The 25,640-nt window shown below is 44.3% G+C and overlaps 1 protein-coding gene across 4 annotated transcripts; it reads left to right on the forward strand.

Annotated features, from left to right (window-relative positions):
• The first annotated feature begins 1,314 nt into the window (after positions 1-1,314).
• On the forward strand, positions 1,315-25,632 carry MAP2K7 (mitogen-activated protein kinase kinase 7). Of its 4 annotated transcripts, none has more exons than XM_033924123.1 (12): positions 1,316-1,487; positions 7,711-7,758; positions 13,076-13,223; positions 14,153-14,219; positions 16,281-16,394; positions 17,380-17,499; positions 19,351-19,458; positions 20,164-20,343; positions 20,814-20,894; positions 20,997-21,139; positions 22,665-22,710; positions 23,120-25,632. In XM_033924123.1, exons 1-12 carry the CDS (start codon positions 1,364-1,366, stop codon positions 23,255-23,257), a joined length of 1,317 nt encoding a protein of 438 aa, XP_033780014.1. In that variant the 5' UTR covers positions 1,316-1,363; the 3' UTR covers positions 23,258-25,632. The 4 variants fall into 4 exon arrangements, with proteins under 4 accessions (XP_033780013.1, XP_033780014.1, XP_033780015.1 ...); XM_033924125.1 differs by lacking the exon at positions 1,316-1,487 and adding an exon at positions 5,760-5,823; XM_033924124.1 differs by lacking the exon at positions 7,711-7,758 and having other exon boundaries at positions 1,318-1,487.
• Positions 25,633-25,640: the final 8 nt, after the last annotated feature.

Raw genomic sequence — 25,640 nt, forward strand, 5'->3', positions numbered from 1 at the left:
GAAACTGGGACTCTTTTCCCTGGAGAAGAGGAGACTTAGAGGGGATATGATAGAGACTTACAAGATTATGAGGGGCATAGAGAGAGTAGAGAGGGACAGATTCTTCAAACTTTCAAAAAATAAAGAACAAGAGGTCATTTGGAAAAATTGAAAGGGGACAGATTCAAAATGAATGCTAGGAAGATCTTCTTTACCCAACGTGTGATGGACACCTGGAATGCTTCCAGAGGGCGTAATAGGACAGAGTACAGTATTGGGGTTCAAGAAAGGATTGGACAATTTCCTGCTGGAAAAGGGGATAGAGGGGTATAGATAGAGGATTACTGCACAGGTCCTGGACCTGTTGGGCCGCCACATGAGCAGACTGCTGGGCACGATGGACCTCAGGTCTGACCCAGCGGAGGCATTGCTTATGTTCTTAATATTGATGAGAGAGATTTGCATGCACTGCCTCCACTGCATGTAAATCTCTCTCACATATATTCATTGTGGATTTCCTGAAAACGTGACTGGCTTGGGTGACTCAGGACCAGATTTGGGAACCACTACAGGAGATGGTTGGACCACAGAAGGCTCCTATGTGTCAGTGGTTCCCAACCCTGTCCTGGAGGAGGACCACCAGCCAGTCAGGTTTTCAGGATAGCCCTAATGAATATGCATGGTGCAGATTTGCATGCCTGTCAGCTCCATTATATGCAAATCTCTTTCATGCATATTCATTAGGGTTACCCCAAAAAACAGTCTGGCTGGTTGTCCTCCAGGACAGGGTTGGGAAACACTGTGTTAGACCCTTCCTTCACATATGACTGGGGCTGGAAAAGGGAAGCGAAGGACAGTCCCTAAGAGAGCAACAAAAGTTACGGGTTTCTTTTTAAGGTGTAACTTAGCCTCCCTCCCTAAGCTGCAGGCAAGAGACCGGCTCTAGGGTCCTGTCAGGGGTGTAAACACCAAGCAAATGGAAGAACTTAGGATTAAAAAAAATGGAGACAACAAGCAGATATAAAATTAATCCTGTATAAAATCTGTTATGTTTGTTTGATAAATCTGACATAACAGGAAGCGATGTAAAGTCACTGATTATTCTTTTTCTCTAGCTGTCAGGATCTGCCGTGGAGGAGCGTGGGTTAGAGAAAGAATCGTAAGCTCGTTATCGACGTGCTGCGTAGACGCGCAGCGAGGACCACGGTGGTTGCTTTTTTTTTTTTTAACGTACGCAGGCGCACTCCAAGGAGCCCTTGATTGGTCCGGGCGCCCCGCGCGCAGGCGCTTCTCGGCGTCCTTTCCGGCCCCCGCGCGAGCGGGCTCGGCGTGCGCAGCCGCAGTGCTCTGTTTATTTATTATTAGTGCGGCGGCGGCGGCGAAGATGGCGGCGTCCTCGCTGGAGCAGAAACTCTCCCGCCTGGAGGCGAAACTGAAGCAGGAGAACCGCGAGGCTCGGCGCAGGATCGACCTCAACCTGGAGATCAGCCCGCAGCGACCCCGGCCTAGTAAGGAAGGAGGAGCCGGGAGGCCCCGGGGTGGGAGAGGGGGAAGAGGAAGGAACGTTGGGGGGCTTCGTTTACTTCCTGTTGCGGCGCAGAGGCGTCTGGGGGAGCTCGTAGTGCACCAAGCTGAGCGTTCAGAAGGCCCCTACGTTCTCCTCTCTGCAACTGGGGGGTTTGGGCCTTGCTATAGTCAGAGAAGTGTTTGAATATCTCAACCCCCCTCCCCCGTTGCAAAGATTTCAGAAAGGTGGCTGTATTTTTTTTTTTGGGGGGGGGGCTGGGGATGCTGATTGTGTGGGGTTGGTTTAGGGGTACAATGGGAGGAGGGGGTGCTGATGGGATGAAGTTGGTTTGGGGATGGGGTGCTGATGGGGTAGAGTTGGGTTTGGGTGCAGTGAGGGGGGGTGCTGGTGGGGTTGGTTTAGGGGTGCAGTGGGAGGAGGGGTACTTATGGGATGGGGTTGGTTTGGGGGTGCAGTGGGAGGAGGGGGTGCTGATGGGGTTGGTTTGGGGTGCAGTAGGAGGAGGGGGTGCTGATGGGGATGGTTAGGGGATGCCGGTGGGGTTGGTTTGGGGTGCAGTAGGAGGAGGGGGTGCTGATGGGGTTGGTTTGGGAGTGCAGTGGGAGGAGGAGGTGCTGATGGGTTGGTTAGGGGATGCCGATGGGGTTGGTTTGGGGTGCAGTAGGAGGAGGGGGTGCTGATGGGGATGGTTAGGGGATGCCGGTGGGGTTGGTTTGGGGTGCAGTAGGAGGAGGGGGTGCTGATGGGGTTGGTTTGGGAGTGCAGTGGGAGGAGGAGGTGCTGATGGGTTGGTTAGGGGATGCCGATGGGGTTGGTTTGGGGTGCAGTAGGAGGAGGGGGTGCTGATGGGGTTGGTTAGGGGGTGCAGTGGGAGGAGGGGGTGGGGTTGGGGAGGGGTGAGGGATAGTAGTTAATGGGGATGATGGCTCCTTCCTTTTTGGGACCACACACACACAAAATATTTCTGATGACTGGTGCGGTTCACTTTTGTATAGTGCGATGTCTGTTTTCTGCTCACTTTGATGGTTTTGTGTCTTTGCTTTGGTTATCAATAAAAATTGTTTTGAAGTAAAAAATCCCTTTCTGAAATACGGTCAGTGGGGTAGGTGGTTTCTGGCCATGGATATGTCTAACTGCCAGAAAGAACAGTACACTCAAATATACCTGTCAAATGTGAAACTTCTCCAAGTCCCTAAACATTCCATTCAAATAGCCATCTTGTGATCTTACTGGATAATACCAGAATGCCTCTTTTTGTAATTGCCTAGAATAATAATAATAATAATTTATTTTTTTTATATACCGCCAAAGCCGTGATAGTTCGAGGCGGTTTACAAGAGGTGCTGGACAATCAGCAAAGTAGTTACAATACAAAATCATCAAAGTAATTACAATACAATGTCGAAGAAGTTCCAATGCAAAGTCATCGGAAATAAGGTACAGGTTGGGAGGAGATATACACTAGATTCATAGGTTACAATCAGTTAAACAAATTCGTTTTTATTGATTTTCTAAAATAGAACCGTAAGGTATTGGCAGAATAAGACACCAATGTAATGTAACTGATATGGAAGGGAGCTGTGGAGGAAGAGCCTTATTGTGGGAATTTTAAGTAGTCCTGAGTGGGAATTGCCCTTTACTTTTGGGGTAGTGGTGTCTAGTTTTGTAGTCTTCTATATTTGCTAACCTGCATTTCTGTATTTTAAGAGTCAGTGGCTACTATGAAACTGATTTTGAGCTTTGGGTAGTAGAAGGGGAGATGCCTACTGTCATCAGGAGTTGCCTTATGAAAGCTGATCTCTTCAAGATGAGTCCACAATTTCAGTATGACAACTGATTTCTTACAAATGAGTCTTTCTCCACCCCCCCCCCACCCCCCTTAGATCTCAGCTTGATTTGTAGTGGTCTATATGATGGGATATTGGCATGGAATGTCCTTTAAGAAGGAAGTTGACAGAATGAGAGAACTGTAACCAAAAGCACTGCCCTCTGTATTTAAAATCTAGTTTGTGAGAAGATACTGCTGACTTTTGTGATTAAGCACATGGTATTCCATGTGTAGCAGAAATCTAATTTTAAAAAACTTCCAATTTTTACTTTAAATGTTTTGTGGCATGCTGGGTTTTATGGAGCTTTGTAGATTCACTTAATAGTATGCTTGAATAAATACAAGGTTTTCAGGTGGCATTAAGTAGTTTTTGAAACATGTTCTGAAAATTCATTGTGCTTTAAGTATTTATTTTAAGTCGGTATTTTTATTGAAAAATTCTTATGTATAGATAACAGTGAAGTAAAGGAAACAAGAAAGAAGCATGGATTCTTTATACAGTATCTGAAAAGATGATAAAAAGGACATTATCAAGTTAAATGCAATAAATCAGTTGGTCAAGTTCAAAATTAGGACATAAATTTCTTAAATGAAGTCAATTTTGGGGAATATTCATTGAAATATATACCCATTTGGTTAAGTAGGAATCATATCTGTTAAGATTGACCATGTTCCACCATTTGAAGTATTCAACCAAATGTAGATTCTTCCATGATATTAGAACATTTTTGATTGTGAGAGATAAAGGCCCGGATTCTGTAAACTGCGACCTACAGAGAAAAAAAAAAAAATGCTCCCCAGGCAGGCCGCCTATATTGAAGGAGCCTAGGGAGGCCTGCAAGCCTGTCTAAGCTCGCCTAAGGCTAGGCGGCAGCCTTAGGCGAACCTAGGCAGCCCTACGTGTCTCCCTAGTAGAGCGGGAGACGCTTACAATGTAGGCCAGCAAAATGCTCTTTTTTGAGATCTTTAAGAGACATATTACTTTCCTAGTCTCTGGTTTTATATTGAAAAGTCTGTTCTTGCATCTTAAATAAGTAACTACGAACTGAAAATTGTTCATCTTAAATTTTGAAATAAGAATTTATATCCAGTGGTGGAATTGTAAGATGTAATCAGATGTGTGGGGTGAGTGACTTTCCCCTCCCCCCTTCTACACCCATTGACTGGAGTACTGTTTGTCTTTTGTCTGTAATCTTAATCTTGCTGTATTTAGTGTTTGCTTTTGGATTTAGAGTTATTACCTTTTTTTAAGTAATGAGATTGGTTTCATGAGGGTTGGATCTTTGTCCAGGTTTACTAATCTTAGGTATGGATTTACTGTTAGGCCCTGATGTTTCTATAATAAGGAGCAAAATTATTGTGTTATGACTCTGAAAATTGCTTCATAGCTTATAAACACATTTTGCTAAAACTAGAATTTAAAAAGTGGTTATAGCAGTTTGTTTGTTTTGCTAATATTTTTGACATAGTATTTGTAAACTGAATAAATAATTACACTTTTGAATAATTCCTTCAAGCCATACAACCTTTGTTATGTAAGAATACATATTCCTTCCGCCCCTGTCCAAATTATAACCATCTGAGATATTTGATCTAAACTTTTGGTTTGGTTTGTTCTTGGTTCATGGTAAACTTCATTAAAGAAGAGGAAGTGAATGGCGAGGAAATCCAAGGAGAAGGCATCAGGATGTGAAATGCAGCCTGGAATATGTAGAGGAAACCTGAGAGAATTTCTTTCTTTACTGAAATGGTGGTTGATTTCCTGGAACAGCATACCGACAAAGGTTGCATCAACCAAACTGATGGAATCTGAAATTGCTAGGGAGAGGCGCAGAGCAAGGAAGTAAACTGAAAATATGAAAGAAATAGTAGGGACCTGAGAGGGTGGTAATGGAAGCAGCCTTGAGAGATTAGGGAGGAAGCTTGATGATGGATTACACTAATGGTCAGTTGTGTGCCCAAGCACTCAGGTAGTAGATAGCCAGAAAGAGAATGTCTCAATATGATAAACTGGCTGGGGCAGTTTGGGATTTATCTAATGCTTTATTATAATATACAAAAAAGCAGGTAAAGTGAAAGAAAACCAGGAATCAAGAGGCAAAAGCAGACTGTTTGTATTATAGGTAGTGGTTGACTGAACTTGGAGTCAGCACAGCTGTATCAGGAGTCTGCCTTTGGGCAGAAGGATTGCTGCTGGCAGATAGCAGGTGCCGTTTAATTATTTTCCTCTGGGGTGATGTAAAAATCTCCCAACTAAATTCTTGATTTTATGCACTGCCCTTTGATCATTGGAATAATTTCTAGCAGTAAACTACAGTATAAGGAAGCCAAGTACATAGTTGCATTTCTTAATATAGAAAGGAGGAGGGGAATGGACAGGGAAGTAGCGATCGTGAAGACATAAGCAGTCCAGTGTCTCGAGCTTCTACCCTGCACGTCATGAACAGGTCGAGAAGTAACAGGAACCAGAATAGATCTGCTCAGAAAAGTAAGTTTGAAGGTCTGGTTTAAATGCTGCCGTATCATGTAAACGCAAATCTCTCTGGTGCAGGCGGGAGTATGCTCTCAACAGATAAATGTATATGAAATCAAAGTCCTTGATAAGTATTCAGGGATGCCTCGATAATATACTGTATGCTGTATATTTTAAACTCAGCTGGGTTTGTCAATTAGAGGGCATCACATGGATCACATTTTTGAACTCCATATAATAATTTTGATAGCAGTGCTCAGCCTGGTCCATAAATGCTTCGAGAAGCCAGTTTGATAGCCATTGAGAAGTGAATTACTGTAGTCTAGTTTAGAAAGCCCGGTCAAATGGTGGCACATCTTCCTGGTGCGAGGATGGCCAAAGTTCACAAATATACCGAGGAAAGAGAGCATAATTTCACAATATGAGAACTCTGGGGATTAAAGGTTAACTGCTTATGCTTAGTACCTTTAGGAGTAATAAATGAAATGTGTCATGATGGGCAACCAATTAGGAACATTAGTTCTGAGAATTGAGTCTGGGTGAGTTTTGGGGCCCATGTTCTGTAGAACCCAATAGAGAAGAGAGGTCTCGGACTTATCCCTCCAAGGGCCAGTGTTCCAGGGAAAGAACCTCGTTAGCAATCGACCATTGACAGCAGGAGAGGTACTAGCTTTGAAAGTGAAAAGAAGGAGCCTGACCATCTTATTATGCTCATTTATCAAAAAGCTTGTGGTATCCTTAAGATGTGTTTGAACAGCAGCATTGATTGGGTTTCTTAAAATACGACTGACCTGATTCATCACTATGTTGTCACCTTTTCTAGTTTTAATCCTAGAAATGTGGGTCCCAGACCAGTTCTGACAGAGCCCCAGTTAGTTGGTTTTCAGGGCCTCCATGATGACATTGTATTTAAGGTTTTTTTATGCCAGTGAAAAATCATAAGATGATCTTGAGAACCTTCCTGTACTTGGTGGTAGGCAGGGGGTCCTCCTAGACAGACGTGAGAACTACTTTCTAGAAATGAAGTTGAGACATAGCTTTCTAATTGTCAGTAAAATTTCCCAGTATAATACTGTTTTGGTGTTTTCACCCATCTCCCGTCTATTGTGTGCATGATGATTTCTGCCAGCTATCGGCATTGTGACACTGAGCCAAGAGCACTGGCCCGCAGCCGCGTAACAAGGATAAACAACTTGGGCACGTGTAGAAGACTGGCTCATATGCCCAAGAGGTCGTAGCCAGCGCTTCCCAAAAAATGATTAAATATGGCCCTGTTTTTAGCAATCAAAAATGAATCGCATGCGAAGGGCCCCTTTTACAAAGCCCCAGCAAATGCAAAGCAGCCCAAAGGAATTGAATGAGCTGCATTGCATTTCCCATGGCTTTGTAAAAGTGGCCCGAAATGTCTTAAGAACGTAAGAGAGAGTGCATTCCCCCTGCTCTCAAAGAGAGGAAATAATGGCTGTGACAACATAAGCCAGCTCGGGAGGAAGGGGATGAGGAGACACTGATTTCTGTCCGGCTCAAGCCAATTAGGCCTTTTGTAGGCTGGAGTAGAAATCTGGAAGGGAGGGAGCTGATGGTGTTTCATGACCCCCAGTTTGGAACTGCTTTGCTAACGTGTTGGGTGAATGTATTTAGGAAGTGGGGGAATAAGCTGAGGTTTCCTGAGGTGCTTCAGCATCCTGTCCGTCTTTTCTCTTGTTCCCCTCATCTACCCCTGTTGACTTTCTCCATACTCGTCTTTCCCCTTCATTCCCCCCTCTACCCTTCCCCTCTTATCCTGGTGATATGATTTAAAATTTAAATTTTTTATGATGCAGAGGTTTATGTTATGATTTATCCTGTTCTATTTTCTTTTTGTTTTGTTGTTTTGTTTTTTTTTTTCTTTTCTCAATCCAGTTATTGTGATCACTCTAAGCCCTGCTCCCGCTCCATCTCAACGAGCAGGTACCAGAACATTTTTTTTCTTTTCTTTTGATATTTTTTTTTTAATCCCTGCTGCTTGCATTTCTGCTTCACCCAGTGCTTCCTTCCGTGCATAGTCTCACCACTTCTGTACGCTTTTCTCTTCCTCTTGCTTCTCCAAACCTCCCACCATCACTCTCAAAAGTCTTGTGTTATCCGTGTTGGGGGGCTACCTAACCACAAGAATCAAGGTTGCCATACGAATTGGAAATGTCTATAAAATATATATATAATTTTTTTTTTTTTTGTATCGAGTATTTTTCTTCTCTCCCTTTTCCAAGCGGAAGCAATTTTGCCATATGAAGAGGGAACATGAAAAAGACTCTCTAGATGTCATTAACATGTGTTGACTTGCTTTGAGTGGATCTGATTGACTCCTACTGCTTACGAGGTCACAGGTAACCTCGTGCCCTGATCTGTGTGTGGCAGTGGGTTCTTGGAGCTCCCTAGGATGCACCCTGAAGAGAACAGTTTTGGTTTCTTGATTTTATCTCTTGGTTGCACACTTGGCAGAATTTTTCCCAGTTGGGCTTTGACGTGGCTGCAGCCTGGCTCTTCCAGGTTTGCTGTGTCGTTGGTTCATCACCACTAACTCCTGTGTTTTGGCATTGTGGAAGTTTGGGTGGGGTAGCAGGATAGTGATGGTTTGAACTAGATAACAGATTTCCCACCCCTTTCTAAGTTTCTGCTGCCAAGGCACCTCATGTCCAGGAAGACCAGAAAAGCAGAGTAAATTGAAAATATTGCAGCAAATACAAGTTTGGGGGGGTTTGTTGTTGGAGATCTCGAGTCTTTTTGAGGGTCAGAAGCCTCCTTTTTGCTGTACTTCTTCACGAGACACCTAGTTCATTCTGAAGAGTGACTAGGCATTTCTCTCTCTGTAGGGATCCTTGGACATCCTGCCCTTACAGAAAGATTAGCTAGGATGTGCACTCTCCCCTCTATAACCTGATGACCCTGGGTTCTCCCTGCTTATCTGCTGTTTCAAGTTGGCGATATTGCTCTATGCTCGCCACATCTTTCTGGCTAAGTTCTTAGTGTGGTGCTGAAGGACTCTTCTCTCACATTTTAAAATCCCCATTTCAGTAGTTGAAAAGGGTGCCACTGCCAAACTTCAGTGCACTCCAAGCAAGAGTCGGCTATCTTTATTTGTGTTGGTGTGTGAAATCTCTGAGACCCCTGACGCACTGTGTTGAAAGGGTGGAAGATGTTCAATATTTGTTCCATTCTGATGGTAGAATATCAGGATTATATCATTCAACACCACATAGTTGCTTTAGAGAGGGGAAGTTAACCTAGAAACAGACTTTGCGGCTCTCCAGGTGTCTGAGTTCTTTTGCCTGCTATCTTCTCCTTAATGGTGGACACTTGTACCAGTACTGAATCTGCTGTGTCTACTCACTAAGTAACATTAGTTCTGGAGACTGTGCCTCACCACCAAGTCATGAAACTAGCTAAAGTCCTCTGGCAGTTTGCTTTTGCTGGAGATTTGTCCAAGCCCTGACTCGTGTGGCACTTCATGCTCCGAGATCTGGAAATTTGATTTATTTCATTCTCTGAGAGCAGAGGGCAGTTGGACTGCTTCTGGCATCCCAAGGTAACTTGGAGACTTGACAGCTTTTTCACCATTGAGCCCCACAGGTTGCTGAGGGCCTTTTTGGGGAGGGTCGACTTCTCCTTATCAGCTGATTTCTCCAACAGCGATCATGACATAGGATGGCCAAACTGAAACCTAAGAATAAACAGTTAGAAACATAGAAGATGACGGCAGATAAGGGCCATAGCCCATCAGGTCTGCCCACTCTACTGATCCACCCCCAAGTCTACTATCCTAGGGATCCCACTCCTGGTGACAGGTTCCCTTGGCTTAACCCTCTAAGGGATCCCACATGGGCATCCCATTTGCTCTTAAATTCTTGCACGCTGTTTGCCTCGATCACCTGCACCGGGTGCTCGTTCCAAGGATCAACCACTCTCTCGGTGAAGAAATATTTCCTGGTGGTTGATAGCAGTAACCCCAAAACAGCGGTTTATGGTTGAGAGGTTCACAGCAAAACTTTTTTTTAAAAACCCACTGATATAATGGACATTTGTAAATTCTGTAAGAAAAAACTGGAAAAATTTGTAGCTGGCAGCAAAGTGTGATAGCAGAAAATGTCTATATGTAAATCTGTGCCAAGATGGCATTTATGACCCAAGGAGATTCATGCAGAGTGAAGAGATTATGCTCACCCAGGAGGTCTCAATTCCAAAAGATAAAAATCTGAATGCAAGAAACTGAAACACCAGAACAGCATTAATCATAGAGACATCGGTCCCATGCAATTACTCTGAAATGCTCAGTCCCATGCAATTACTCTGTGAAATGCTTGGAGAGAGCTTGAGCTTCAAGTACCAAGAAATACAGACTGAGAACATGGCGAAAATATACAGAAATATTGCATTATTATGAGTGCCACATGCCTGATTAAAAAGAATTTCCAAGCACACCTACATAAATGTTCTCTCCAGGCTTCCATAGCTGGCTTCATGATTGTTGCAGTTATCTGGTACTTGATATGTCTTGAGTAGTGGAACTGGCATTTCAACTGTTGTGTTGTAGGTTTCTTCAGGTTATGCTGTGAGGTCTGCAGTTTGTCTATATATAGTGGATCCTTAAATCTGATTGGTTTGGGTTTGAGGAGGGTGGTTTCCTCAGGAAGGCAGGAGATATCGGCCAGAAAGTTTGTTGGTCACCAATTTGAATTTTAGAAGGAATTTCCTACTCAAATCTCCCATCTTAAACCCCAACCAAACTGCAGACCTTGCAGCATACCCTGAAGAAAGACCAAACACAATGGCTGAAACGTCGGTTCCAGTTACAGGCAGCGAGTCTTGGAGAACCACAAGTTGACTATACTATATATGAACACTAGATTGAAACTCTCTTTAACACGATGCTTGTGCCAAAAAGAGCTTTGGCTGTAAATTTGAGAGACCGAGATCATACGCCACGTACCTGGTTTAGAAGCGAGATTCATTATTGTCGTGGTATATTCAAAACTAACTTATTTGAGACTTATCCCCAATCATAATATATAAATTCAGGAAGAGAAATCATTGAAAACTGACCACTGCTCATAATCTGTTTTCTATATTGCCTTCCCTATAAAGGTTTCTGAACAGGCTTCCCAAACATATTCCCAGATATAGAACAATTGCAAGACATTTCCGGGAGAGAAAGATGTTAAAGGCACTAGGTTCCTCGATACAGCATGGTTTACGATGGAGGCTTCCAATGAGATTTCTCTCCCGCCTACCATACCCACAGTTTGGTAGAGAAATACATTGAGATGTTGGACATTGTACATGGTGTCAGATCATCGTGCTCAGAAGGGCTAGTCTTTTGGCTTCCACAACCAATTGCGAAGATTTGGAATTTGTGTTGGCTATTAGTGATGCCACTTCAAACCTGCAGATGGGAAGCCTGGGTACTGTGTAAGATGAATCTCAATGGATGTTGTCTTCACGTCAGCTGAGCCCACACAGTGCTCTCTTGCTCAGTTTTCTCATTGGCTTGTGTTGACTCTACCTTTTCTTTGCTCTCTCCTGCTGCCTTTATCATTTTTTTTTTTAATTTTAACGTTAACTCTTTGGTCATATGCTGGAGAAGCTGAGATCTTGCTGCAGCATGGTTTCTCAAATGGTGGTTCGACATGGTATATCGGGGCCGCCAGGTGCATGACCCAGCGTTTGGCTAAAACAGTAACATGCAGGCTTTAGAGTAGGGGTGTCAAAGTCCCTCCTCGAGGGCCGAAATCCAGTCGGGTTTTCAGGATTTCACTGCTTTCATTGTATGCTAATAGATCTCATGCATATTCATTGGGGAAATCCTGAAAAACCCGACTGGATTGCGGCCCTTGAGGAGGGACTTGACACCCCTGCTTTAGAGTGAAGGGACCCAGCGCATGGCTCGTATGTTTATGAAAAGACTAAGGTGGGTTTTTAACAGATCTGTAAGCAAACTTCTTGAATGCTGGTGATTTAAAATATTGCTATGCTTCCCCCCACCCCCTTGCTGACCTCTAGAAGCCTCAAAGAAAATGAGAGGCAACAGTAATGAGAAGGAGATCCCTCTGCAGATCCATGACCATAGGTTACTACTAGGCCATTACATAAACCCCTTAGACTTGGCACCTCTTGGGTGCACCTTTATTTTTCTTCCTCCTGCTACATTCCCAGGTGATCGAAGGTTCCTTTGCTGCCTGAGAGCTGGAAGCAAAGTCTCTCCTGTAATCTCAAGCCCCCATAGCAATAGTCTCGCTTGCCTTCCCCCCTGCCAGTCATCAATTTGCTGGTTATAGAGGTTAATCTCTGAACAATATTCCATTTTCATAGTCTAGTAATCTTTTTCTTTGGGTTTTCAGTTGTGATTCCAGTGAGTATAGTTTGATCAGTGGTCCCTTCTTGATTACTTGGGCTGGTTATACTATCTGAAAACTCTTAATTAGGGCCACTCTTCACTCACACCCAGGCGAATACCTGCGGTAGTTCATCCTTCCATGCACCCAGGCTAAGGTGCTGGGGATAACTCCTTAAGGCTGAAAAGTACGATTAAGCAGGGTGATTTGGGATTTTGCAATCCTTGCCATTGGAATTCTCATTTGCCCTGGAGCTCAGGTGAATGATGAAGAGACAGGGCCCCGTCATGGCCAGGATAGGGTGTAGTGGGACCAGTCCAGCCCCAGGCTGTACATAGATGAGAGAGCCGTGCAGGGCGGTTAGTCCAAATGTGGCCATGGGTCGGACTTTGCAGATGCCCCTAGGGAAAATTAAGAACATTTGCATGGATTTCAGTAAACGTAACTTGGCCAATCCAATTCTGTGCTAATAGGAAAAACCAGACCCATACCTAGTTTTGACGCACCACAGTTGCCAACCTCTTAGCCGATCCCTTCACAGGCCCAGCTGGCTTTCCTAAGGTCTAGTGTATTCCAAGGCTGCTCTTCTAATTAAATGGGCACAATTAACCAGAGCCTGATGTTTGGCAACATTCAGAAACTCACTGTTGCATGTATTTCCTCAACAGCCTTCCTAACTAACAGCAAAACCCGCTCTATATGGTTTGATAAGTTTTGTGCACTGCCCATGATTGTAGCATAACCTTTAATGCTAATGGACTTGACTACGGGCTAGAGGGGGAGGGGGCATTACAGTTTGGCTGCATTTGCAAGGGGCTCTGTGTGTGAAGGGGGGGTTATCCCTAACCTTTTGTATCTGTGGGGTTTTGTTTTGTTTTTTTTTCTTTTATCTTTCATAGCATTGCAGCTTCCATTGGTCAACGATGGTGGGAGCCGATTGCCATCGTTGGAGAACTCTCCCCCGCACCACATGCACCAATCCCGCCCCCGAAATATGCTCAGTCTTCCCCAGCCGCCATCCTTCCTGATGCAGAAAAGCATGGAGAGGTAAGACCCTGGTATCCTGCTCCGGCTGCCATCATCTGATGCAGAACAACTTGGCATGAGCTGAGACGATGCTGGGGAAATGTAAAAGCCCCCAAGTGATCCCCTCCCCAGTATAGCCCATTCCGCAGGCTTCCCTTTACGCACTAGGGAAGGAGGATTGTATTGTGGGTCCTTATGCCCCCCTCACTGCTTATTTTGTGGGCGTCCTTTCAAAAGATTTGAACAGACCTGAGCATGACAGCAAAAGGCCCTAAGCCAGTGGTTCTCGAATATCTCCGGGAATGGGGCAGCCACCAGCCAGTTGGGTTTTCAGGATATCCTCAATAAATATATACGTGTGAGAGAATGACATGGGGACAAATTTTTTCCCATCCCCGCAATTTCTTTTCCTGTCCCTGCCCCATTCCTGCTAGCTCCAGCCTCATCTGCACAATCATAAGTGTTTGAGGCTTGTGCGGTTAAGACAGAGCTTGTAGGAATGGGGCAGGGACAGGGAAAATTTTATCCCTCTGTCATTCTCTAAGCCATTCCCATAGTGGAGGTAGTAGGTATACAAGCCTCTCTCATGCCTACTACCTGAAAATCCAGCTGTCTGGTGGTCCCCCTAGAGTAGGGCTGCCCAAGTCCGGTCCTTGAGATCTACTGGCAGGCCAGGTTTTCTGGATCTCCACAGTGAATATGCATGAGAGAGATTTGCCTGCACTGCCTTCTTGGTATGCAAATCTCTCTCATGCATATTCACTGTGGAGATCCAGAAAACCTGGCCTGCCAGTAGATCTCGAGGACCGGACTTGGGCAGCCCTACCCTAAAGGTTTGAAAACCACTGCCATAGACACCTTGCTATTTTTCTGTGATTTGTGGGGCTGGGGCTTGGAGAAATCTCTAGCTTTTCTCCTCTCATGTTTTCCCTCTTCTTTTTGCTCTACAGTATAGAGATAGACCAGAAGTTACAGGAAATCATGAAGCAGACGGGTTACCTCACTATCGGAGGGCAGGTATGTGGCAGGGAGTTAACACGAAAACTTCTAATGGGGGATTGGGGTACTTGCCTTAATGGCTTCTCTTCGGAGCCACCTTGTCTTGGATTGTCCACCCAAAATGGCCCAGACTCTGGATTTTGAGCTTGTGTGTGGTAGTCAGATGACCTACAGGTTTCAGGTAAAGGGGCTCTCTATTTGGCTTTTTTGCCTCCAGGAGGGGGCAGGAGTCCAAGAGAGACAGATTCAGGTTCACAGCTGGCTAGAGCCCACTCATGGAGAACAACGGAGACTGCAAGCACTGTGGCCCCTTGTGCTAAAAGATGCCAGTACCCTGCAATGAGACCTGGGCTAGCATGTCATGGATAGTAAGCTCTTTTGAGCAGGGACTGTCTCTTGCATGTTTAATGTACAGCGCTGCAGAAATAAAGAATAGTTGCAGTAGATGGTACAGCCATGCCATCGGGATATTCAACAGCTTCTGACTGTGGGTCTGATCAGCATACTGCGGGCTAAATGAAGAAAAGAAGCTTTTGTCAAACACACAAGCCTCACTGACAAACTTCCAGGTGAGGGGAGAGGGGTTCAGAGGACCAGGATTTGACTGCAAGCTTCCTCTAGCACCTAAAAGCAGGTAGAGAAGAGGAAGAAGCCACGTTGAAGCTCTTTACACTAAGGGGGAAGTTATCAGGTCCTGGGAACCAGAGCTGATATTGTGATGTCATAACCTCATCAGTGACCTGGATTTCTGGAAACATTTTTTGTTTTCTTTATTTGAAGGGAGTGGCAATGTTATCAACGTGGGCTACCGTTGTTGGGTTATTTTGCACTGAACCCCAGTTATTAGTTGCATAAAAGGGACCTAGAGATGGTAAACTAACCCCCTCAATGTGGCTGTGGTAACCAGAGCTGATATTGTGATGTCACGATGCCTCATTCCACCAATGAGAGCCAATCTCATTAATGATGTCACAATGGTTGATTGTCTTTTTACTTGGCTCACTTTTATTACATAGAGCGGTGATTTTGAGTGCTAGAGACATTTCTTCTTTTTTTTTTTCTTTAAGGGGGGGGGGATGTTATCGGTGTGGTTGTGTACTAAGTCTCGCTGCATAAAACGGGACCTGTGGTAAAATAGCACATTTTAATGGTAGTCCACATTGATAACGAAGCCCATTAATGAAAAAGAATCTGGATGTATGGGGTTAACACACATTCCAATCCTGGAATCGGGGCTGTTTGTGGCAGTCTGCTAGCTCCTGAACGCAGATCATAGAAAATGAAAGGCGTTCCACCATAGTTCATGTCAATGTTTCTTCCTGGCTGGTTTCCCACACCTACACTAGAGGAAGCTGGGCTGCTATCCTCCAATTTGGAGATCATACCTGTGTTGTGCTTTCATGAGATCATCAAAGGGGGAGGAGAAGAGAAAGGAATAACTATTTATTTTCTTGCATACCACCTACAAGCCTAAAAGCTATAGAAGCATGTACATTCAGCTATAGCAGTGGTCTCAAACTCGAGGCCCAGGGGCCACATGCGGCCCGCCAGGTACTATTTTGAGGCCCTCGGTATGTTTATCATAATCACAAAAGTAAAATAAAACAGTTTCTTGATCATATGGCTCTTTAGCTATAAATTACAATATCATTATTAAGACTTAGCCAAAAGGAAAGATTTATAAACTAGAAAGAGTTTTACCTCATGCAAAATTGTCATTTCTTTAATAAGGCATTAACTATTTTTTTCTGCGGCCCTCCAAGTACCTAGAAATCCAAAATGTGGCCCTGCAAAGGGTTTGAGTTTGAGACCACTGAGCTATAGTGAGTATTTTTCTGTCCCTGAAAGACTCACAATTTGAGCTTACATCTGAGGTAATGAAAGATTAAAAGAGTTTTGCCCAAGATTACAAGGAGCTCCAGTAGGATTTAAATGAGGCTCCATTTTGTTTCTCAGCCAGCTCTTCTAACCCTTTTATTTTTAAAATATTTTACAGATGGGGGTGGGATGGGTTCTGTGGTAAAACGAGCTTGAATGGTCCTAGTAGCTATGGCTGATCTCCTGTGCACTTTTCCACAGCGGCACCAAGCAGAGATCGGCGACCTTGAAAACCTTGAGGAGATTGGTAGCGGCACGTGTGGCCAGGTCTGGAAGATGAGGTTCAAGAAGACCGGCCACGTCATTGCCGTGAAGGTGAGAAGAGCATGTGTGGGAAAGGGGGAGAACCTTTGACAAAGCATCATTCAAAACGAGAGCTGCCAAGCTACTATGGGGTGTTGTCTGTAGTGATAACTCCTTTCCAGGTGATGCAGTTATCAACACAGCTCTCAGGGAAGAGGAGGTTGTGGGGGGGGGGGGGTGAAGAACTTAGACTTTGAGCGCTAAAACCTTTCTGTAGTTAATTGTTCCCCCAAATATGTTTGTTAACTTGAATGTTTTTTATTGATTAATGTACACCGCCTATAAGCCTGATTAGGCAGTATAATACATTTTTAAATAAACTTGAAACTAGACCAGGGTTTCTCAACTTCTTCAAGCCAAGTATCCCCTAAGTCTAACAGTCATTCCCTTCAATCTGTTCCCTTTCCACCACCCTATCCAACATTTCAAGATCCTGAAAGGCATAGAGAAGGTAGAGAGGGACAGATTCTTCAGCCTATTGGGAACCACAAGAACAAGGGGGCACTCGGAGAAATTGAAAGGGGACAGGTTTAGAACCAATGCTAGGAAGTTCTTTTTTCACTCAGAGGGTGGTGGGCACCTGGAATGCGCTTCCGGAGGTTGTGACAGGACAGAGTACACTACGGGGTTTTAAAGAAGGATTGGATAAATTCCTGAAGGATGCGGGGATTGAGGGATACAGGTAGAGATAGGATTATGAAAGGGTATAGATAGAGGGATAAAGGATCACCTTGCAACTCATGGACCTGATGGACCGCCATGGGAGCGGAGGCAACTTCTTATGTTCTCCTTCTGTTCCCCATAGTCTGACATTAATCGTGTTAACCTTTCTGCGGAATGTGTGATTCTGAATGGGTTCTTTCCTGTTTATCTCAATAAATAGTCTGTACACCGCTTCGCCCCGCTCTGTCAACTAAAGCGGCCTAGTAAGTTCTGAGTAAACAAATGTGCTGCTGCACCACGCGGATTCTAAACAGCCTTTCTTGCTTTTCTGTAGCAAATGCGTCGCTCAGGGAACAAGGAGGAGAACAAGCGGATCCTGATGGACCTTGATGTGGTGCTGAAGAGCCACGACTGCCCTTACATCGTGCAGTGCTTCGGCACCTTCATCACAAATGTAAGGCGCTGCGGCGGTGGCTCGCTTTGGGCTCTATGGGTATCGGGCTGACGTGAGCATTTGCTAGAGCTGGTGTTTGTATGCGAGGTATAGAGTGACATGGGGGACAAAGTTGTCCCCATGAGTTTTCGCGCTGTCCCTGCCCCATTCCTGTGAGCTCTGCCTTAACCAATCAAGCCTCAAACACTTATGACTTTAAAGTGAAAAGCTTCAGCTTCTAAAAACCAGAGCTGGTATTGTGACATCATAATGCCTCATTCCACCAATAAGAGCCAACCTCATCAGTGATGTCACACACAAGGCTCGATTGTCCTTTACTTGGCTCACTTTTACTGCATCTTGATTCTAGAGTGCTGCAGTGTAGAGAAGGACGCGGGGACAAATTTAGCCCCATCCCCACAGGAACTCAATTTCCCAAGAAGCCCAAATGGAGTTTTCTCACGGTCCCTGTCCCTTTCCTGTAAGCTCTGCCTTTTTTTTTTATTTTATAATTTCTTTATTCATTTTTAAACTTACATCAAATGTACAGTAAATATCAACCAAATATAATACATTTGAAAAATTTTCAATATCATACACCAAGAAGATTTAACCCCCGCCCCCCTCCCAAATTCATATACCACATAAAAATAATATCTTACGACAATCATCTATATATTCTTAATGGAAAAAACAAGAAATCCCCCCCCCCCAAATCCACATGTGTATTAAGATTGGGAAAAGTGTAACTTATTCATTACTATAATTTAATAAAGGTCCCCACACATCCTTAAATTTATTATAATAACCTTTTTGAACAGCCAACGCTCTTTCCATTTTAAACACATGACAAACTGAAGACCACCAAAAACAATAATTCAGTCTTCTACAGTCCTTCCAATTATATGTTATTTGTTGGATGGCAACTCCTGTTAATATCATCAAAAGCTTGTTATTATTAGCAGATATTTGAGATTTAGCTCTCATAGACATGCCAAAAAAAATTGTGTCATATGACAGTGCTACATGGTTCTCTAACAAACAATTTATTTGATCCCAAATAGACTCCCAAAAAGCCTTAATGGATGGACAATAAAACAGTAAATGATCTAAAGTTCTGCCTTAACTGCACAAGCATCAAAACACTTAGGACTTTAAAGCGTTTGAGACTTATGCAGATGAGGACGGAACTTGCAGGAATGGGGCAGGGACAGGAAAAGAACTCACAGGGACGAGAAAAAATTTGTCCCCGTGTCATTCTCTAATGTGAAGTTCTAGGTCCATCTAGTGAATGTCACAAGAACCCCCCCCCCACCCCCCACCCCAATCTAAGGTTTCTTGTGGCATTGACTGGAGCGGGACTTAGTTGATCCAGAGGTACTGTTTGGAGTGGAGGGCATGGGCTGCCTGAATCCTTAATGGAGCGTAAGGGATTGTGTGTGTGCATGGGAGGAGGTGGGAGGAGGTAGCTGGAGGTAGAAAGGAGAATTTTGATCTGGCTGCTTCCAGGGATTCATGAGGATCAAGCAGCTCTATGGACAGTATATGTTATAGGCTTAAAAAATGAACCCCTGAGTGGGCATATATTGCCTTTCTAATAGATGGGCAGTAGTTACCTGAGGCCTTCACAATGTACAAGGGGGGCTTAATAAGTTAAATATAGAGGTGGTAAGTGTCTGTATCAAATCAATTAAAACAGCTTAATAGCCAGCGTAGGGGTAAGCAGAGGTGGAATTTAGACAGTTAAGAGTACAGGTGAAGTTAGGTCCCTGTGAACCACTGACTTGAGTTGGTGGTGTAATATTTGGGAAGAAGAGGTTCAGAAAGCACAGTCTGTAAAGGGTCTCTGAGCTGCTGCCTTGCCTTCAACAGACAGATGTGTTCATTGCCATGGAGCTGATGGGCACGTGCGCCGAGAAGCTGAAGAAGCGCATTCAGGGGCCTATTCCGGAGAGGATTCTGGGGAAAATGACTGTAGCGGTGAGTCTATTAGGGGGGGGGGGGGTTTCTGTTCATTATTGGAAGCCGATTAAGCTCCCTGACATGCTCACGGTCTCCCAGTAAAAAGGATAGGATCTAAGCACATAAGATACAAACCTTCTTTCTTATGTCGGTGCTTTTCAATCCAGTGCTTAGGGCACATAAAGCCGGTTGGGGTTTCGGGATATCTGTAAGGAATGTGCACAAGAGATTCCCTTGCCCTATCTTGATCATGCTGATCTGTCTGGTGCGTATTTCTTGTGGGTGTCCTGAAAACCCAACTGGCTGTGTGCACACTTAAGGACTGCATTGAGAAGCATTTATATGTGTCGGGTGTGATCTTTCACACACAGCCAGACGTATCGGGTAGCGGCAAGGATCGTTCTTGTTCTTCCACAGTTAAGTCAGCATCTAGACTCTCTCCAAATCTTAGCTCAAGCAGTTGACAGGTTTTTTCAGTCACATTAAGCAGCTTCCCCAGACAACTTACCATCTAAATGTGCACCTGAGGCAACGAGAGAGAAAGCGATGTCCAAAGTCATAAGGTTGGTAAGGACAGCGGGAACGGTACTCTAATGGGCCTGGAATTCAGCCCAGCGTTCTAGTTGCTAGGCCACATCTGCAGATTAGTTATTCCTGTGACGTAGATAAAAGATATTGTAGCATATTCACTTCACTCTCTGCTTTTTTTATGTTTGCTCCCAGATCGTCAAGGCGCTCTTTTACCTGAAAGAGAAACATGGTGTTATTCACCGAGACGTAAAACCATCCAACATCCTGCTGGACGAGAGGGGCCAGATCAAACTCTGCGACTTTGGCATCAGTGGGAGGCTGGTGGACTCCAAGGCCAAGACGCGGAGCGCGGGCTGTGCCGCATATATGGCGGTGAGGAAGAGGGGGGAGGGGTCAGGCTGGCAGTAGGGGGCGCTGGTAGGTGAAGATCACAAAATGAGGCCTGGTCATAAAGATTCATATCATCTATGGCATGATCCGCAGCCATTAAACATAGCATGAAAGGGCAGCTTAAATCTCAAGGGCACTTTCTCTTAGATCCCCCCCAGCTTCGGCTGAATCCAGCAGTAGGTTCGGATAGGATGTTGGTTTCACCTCCAGTGCGTCGTTCCTGTGCGGCTCTTCTTTTCCCTGCATGAATGCTAAACGCAGCCACTTTGTGTACTTGATGTGGTGGGTTTCTGATGGTGGATTCTGTGCCCTCCCAGCTTTTTTCTCTCCTTCTTCCAGTACTGTTTAACTAATCCCTAGTTGTTGTCTAAAACGCAGAATTTTTCTTTAACTTTATCAGTCTCTTTTCCCAAGCCACATTTTCTAACTTTCCGTTTCTTCTCCTCCTTCAGCCGGAAAGGATAGACCCTCCTGATCCAACAAAACCAGACTATGATATCCGAGCAGACGTATGGAGTTTGGGTATCTCGCTGGTAAGGCCAGTGTTTTGGCTCCGTCATGTAAATTCTTCGTTCAGCTTATGTTCATCTAATCTTTCCCCCCCCCCCCCCCCCTGTTTTCTGCTCATCGTCCAGGTGGAACTAGCCACGGGTCAGTTTCCTTACAAGAACTGTAAAACGGACTTTGAGGTGCTCACCAAGGTACTACAGGAAGAGCCGCCTCTCCTCCCAAATAACATGGGGTTCTCCATGCACTTTCAGTCCTTCGTGAAAGACTGGTGAGTACCAGTAGACATACCATGTCCTTCATCCCACAAAGCGGTAGCTTCACAGGTCATCATCTTGCACCATGCATCAGTCACCACCTCTTCACAATTTGGAGTTATATGTATTTAATTATATTTTATTAGCCACTGAGAATTGTAGATTTTGTGGGCTATAATTTTTTTAGAATAATACCGAGTTTTAGAATCTTCAGGAGACTTGTGGAAAAAATGGCTTAAGTCTGAAAGGGCTCGTGTAACTAAAAGTCCAGTGAACTGGGATTAGCCATACTGGATCAGACCGATTTGAGCCATCTAGCTCATTATCCTGCTTCCAACAGTGGCTATTTCAGTTTGGGGAGGGAGGTGCCCCTTAGGGCAGGATACTGGAGACTCTTGGTAAAGATGAAGAGAGCTGCCTGTGGAGCTGAGAGGTACTGTGACCTTGTAAAGGATTCATCCCTACTGTAGAGAATGACAAGGGGACGGGGACAAACCTGAGACTAGTATCGATATGTAAAAACTTAACACATCATAGACAATTGGCAACTGAATTCAATGATTAAAAACCAAACTGCAGAAGCTGCTTTTGGATTTCAGTGACATCATTTGTGTCTTGTCTGCCATCTGCAACGTCCTTCCATCATGTGCCCAGCTGCTCAAGCATCTTACTGTTACTGCAACAGATTCATCCCTCGGTGCTGGCATCAAGGACAATTCCAACATTTAATAGACACTTATTTTCCTGTTCATCCATTACACAGTTTAGGTTCTCTTCTACACCCATGTCTGAAAGACAATCCAATTACCTTCCCAGGGGATGTAAAATCAACTGAATCTTTGGGAAGGTTGTACCAAAAACAGATAGAAACGGAAGGCTCTGTTTTCGATTTATAAACAGTTGTACAGAATATTGTCCCTTTTTTACACTTTAAGAAAAAGATTAAAATATAAAATCGTAATTGTTCGTAGCTTGTGCAAATGAGGATAGAGTCTGCATGGACGGGATGGGGCAAACTTTGTCCCCTTGTCATTCTCTGTGCTATTCAGAGTTCGTGTCTGCTTGAAATGCTTGACCTTTGTTCGAGGTTAAATGAAGGCTGTCCCGCAGATATCTGTGCAGTTTTTTTGGGGTTTTTTAAATTCTTTATTCATTTTTAAAATCTTACAAGTGAATTACACATAATAAAACAATTTTCATATATCACTTGTATTTACATTCAAATATTCCTATATACTATAAAAAATACCCCCCTTTTTTCCAATAATCTTATTCCATATGATAAATATTTCCACCCCACATATACATTACCCATGTGCTAAGATATCTGATCATTAGAGTAATTAGTCAATGGCCCCCATATTTTCTGCATATTGATTCTGCATTGTACCTTTTTAGTGGATTGCATTTGTAGCAGGTACGCTGAGATCTTGGACTATTTCATAGGGCATAAACGCAGACAGCGGAGGCTTGAGTGTTTTGGCTAAATTCAGAATTACAAAGTAGGTTGTTTAAAGAATCTTTTTAATTTTTTTCCAGCCTTACTAAAGATCACAGGAAGAGACCAAAGTACAACAAATTACTTGTAAGTACATGTAAGGGAGGGCCTATGGCTCGGAGATGGAGAGAGGGAGCAAGGAGGGAACAGAGGCATGGGATATCGCTGGGTGGAGGGTGCAGCTTCTCTTTTGGATACTATAGTTAAAAGCAGAGCAGGGCAGGTTTTCTGCACCTTTGGCAAAAAAATTGGAGAATACTGAGCAAAGAGGAATGTGTGATTCGTTGAGGATTAGTAGGGAAAGGGGCTAGTGGCAGCTGCAGCACTTGAAGGAATGAGGCAACAAGCCCCTGCTCTGCCTTCACCCCTGTAGTGTGGGGGTTGCCTGTGCTGCTCAGGCCGGTTTCTATTTGAAGGATACATATTAAAGTGGAACGCACGATTTGCCTGTCCCTACCAGTCTGACCTGCAGTGTCCCTGTGCTTCTCTCCTCCAGGAACACACCTTCATCAGGCATTACGAGACACTGGACGTCGACGTGACCTCCTGGTTCAAGGACGTTATGGCAAAGACGGAGTCTCCACGGACAAGCAGCATCCTCAGCCAGCACCATCTGCCTTTCTTCAGCAGGTAGCCCGGTGGCTCAGAGCAAGAAGAGCCCCCTGTCCCTCCTCATTGCCCCAGGCACGACTGCCGCATCTGGAAAATCGGCTGCTTTTTTTTTTTTTTTTTTCCTCTCCGTGCTATGGCAAGGGAAGTCCAAAAGAAATCATTTTGCTTCATTCTGCATTCTCATTTCTGTACTGCCTCCCCTTCCAGTATTAACTTCTTTTCCACGGTTTCTACTATCGGACAGATTGTGTGGTGGGTTTTTTTTTCCTTTGTTTTGTTAACTTTCCGTTAATGTTGGGAGTCGTGCTGTGTTTTGCATGGGGGGGCAAGTGAAAAAAGGAGCACTGGAAAGGAAGCAGTGAAAACAAATCCACGCCTCGTTCATCAACATAATCAGCCTTGAGGGGTGGAGCCTGCCACGAAAAGCTGAGGAAGGGGCGGAGCCTGGGATAATAAAAACTGGGTCCCCGGCTTTCACTCCAGAAGTGTATAATTTTTGGGACTGCAGAGAGCACCCTCCTTCCTTTCTTCTGTTGTCTTTTTTTTCTCACTGGGGGGCCGATGTAACAGACTACAAGCACTGTGAGCAGAGACGCCGAGAGACATGAAAAGGGAAAACTCCATCTTATTTATTAAAAGTTTTTGGTGGGGTGTTTTCCTTGAACTTTTGAGGGGGTGACGTGCTGGTTTGAATTTCACAGTTGCTGATTTTAGTCAGGTTGGGTGGTGTATTTTTCTGGGGAGCAGGGGCATCCCTAGCCTGCTTGGTTTTCACCTACAACAGCAGTGGTAACAAGTTCTTCGGTATCGACGATCCTCTTTCTTGTTTGTTCCTGCATTTTGGGGTTTGAATTTCTGCTCTTCCCTCCCCCCCCCAAAAAAAAAAATCCTTCATTATCTATTTCTGTCTATAAAGCTTATACATTTTGGGTGCTTTGAGGTGCAGCAGCCTCACCTCTGAGGTCTCCATATGCTTATTGTTATAGCTCATGCTTATGCAGTAAGAGGTGTTGCCAGCTTGCATCTCCACTGCCAAACAGCACCACAGCACCCTGTGCCCATCAAAAGGAGCATAAAGCACCCCTTCTTTCCCCAAGGGCAGGTTAGCACCAGAAAAAGAATACGTTGATACTTTTAAGTCAGTCTGAGCAAACTGTTACAGAGAGACGGAGGTGGTTTCACTGTTGAAAACTTCAGATTTTTTTTCTTCACAGAAAGATGTTCGTCAAAGGGAAGGGTTGGTTTGAAGTGTGTTTTAGAACTCTTAAGAAGAAAAATCAACAACTTGCTTTGATTATCTCAGGGGTTTCTATTGTCTTTGTAGGTGAACTGGCCTTTCTACAGCTTTCTGGGGATTTTTTGTTTTTGTTACCAAAGTAATGTGGGCTGCTAATGTGATGGAAACGTAGGGATTTGGCGTTATTAGGAATCCTTTATTTTCTCTTCTCTGCACCCCTGTAGCAGATGGGGAGGCGGGTGGCATATTAACCCATTGGGCTGCTGGTTGTGTCAAAAGTGCAGCCCCTTATGGTGGGGAAGGGAAGATGTTTGCATTTTCAGCTCTGTTGGAGTCAAGCCTGGGATCTAGTGCCCTGAGCCTGCCTTCTCAGCTACTTGAGATTTTTCCCTTCTTGCATCCAGGCGCAACTCGCTCATCCCAGTCACCGACCTCTGCCTCTCTTAGTATCCCTGGCGCGGAAGGCCTTGCCAGGTCCCTGTTCCTTGGAGCGACAGGTTAAGAGCATTGAACACTTTGAATTGCATTTTGAGCTTCAAGATTTCAAATGCATTTGATGGCATTGCTTTCATACGTACTTTTTTTCTACCCGATTCCCTCCTTTCCTCTGTCCTTGAGGAACTCAATTACCAGCCATTTAGACAGATCACCTTCTCTTTCTGCGTGAGTTCTAATCCCCTGCTCTGCTGGCCTTGATAAGACATCATATATTTGTATCTCCCTGATACATGCAGCTCAAGCGTTAATCCTCTATTCTGCCATAGTCGACCTTGGGTAGCTCGCTTTATTTCTGAGCTGTAGCTGCATCTTGCCTGCTTACCTTCTCCGTTTGCCTTTGGAGGGTTATTTAGAGCAGAAGGTAAATGACTAGAACTGTGTTTTGATTGAAAGTTTGTTGTTTTTTTTAAAGCCCGATTAATCGCATAATTAGAGATATGTTTACTTTTTTCCCCACTGCAGCTCCTTGTGACTTTGGGCAAATAATTTAACCCTCAATTACTCCATCACCAGTTGCAATGGGGGAGAAAAATAAGACACCATTAATCGCGATTACAAATTTTGAATGAAACGCGGCCCTAAAAAAAAAAATCAAAGTATGAAAAGAAACACAAAATGCAAATTGAAAAATTACAAATGAAAATAGCTTTCACAGCCTACTTCACAATAG

This window comes from Geotrypetes seraphini, chromosome 16, assembly GCF_902459505.1.
Source record: "Geotrypetes seraphini chromosome 16, aGeoSer1.1, whole genome shotgun sequence".
NCBI lineage: Eukaryota > Metazoa > Chordata > Amphibia > Gymnophiona > Dermophiidae > Geotrypetes > Geotrypetes seraphini.

Coding starts and splice junctions, on each gene's coding strand:
- MAP2K7 (XM_033924122.1), top strand. CDS start 1,364: ATGGCGGCGTCCTCGCTGGAGCAGAAACTCTCCCGCCTGGAGGCGAAA. Junction 14,220..16,280: donor ACCTCACTATCGGAGGGCAG/GTATGTGGCAGG, acceptor ACTTTTCCACAG/CGGCACCAAGCAGAGATCGG. Junction 16,395..17,379: donor GCCACGTCATTGCCGTGAAG/GTGAGAAGAGCA, acceptor GCTTTTCTGTAG/CAAATGCGTCGCTCAGGGAA.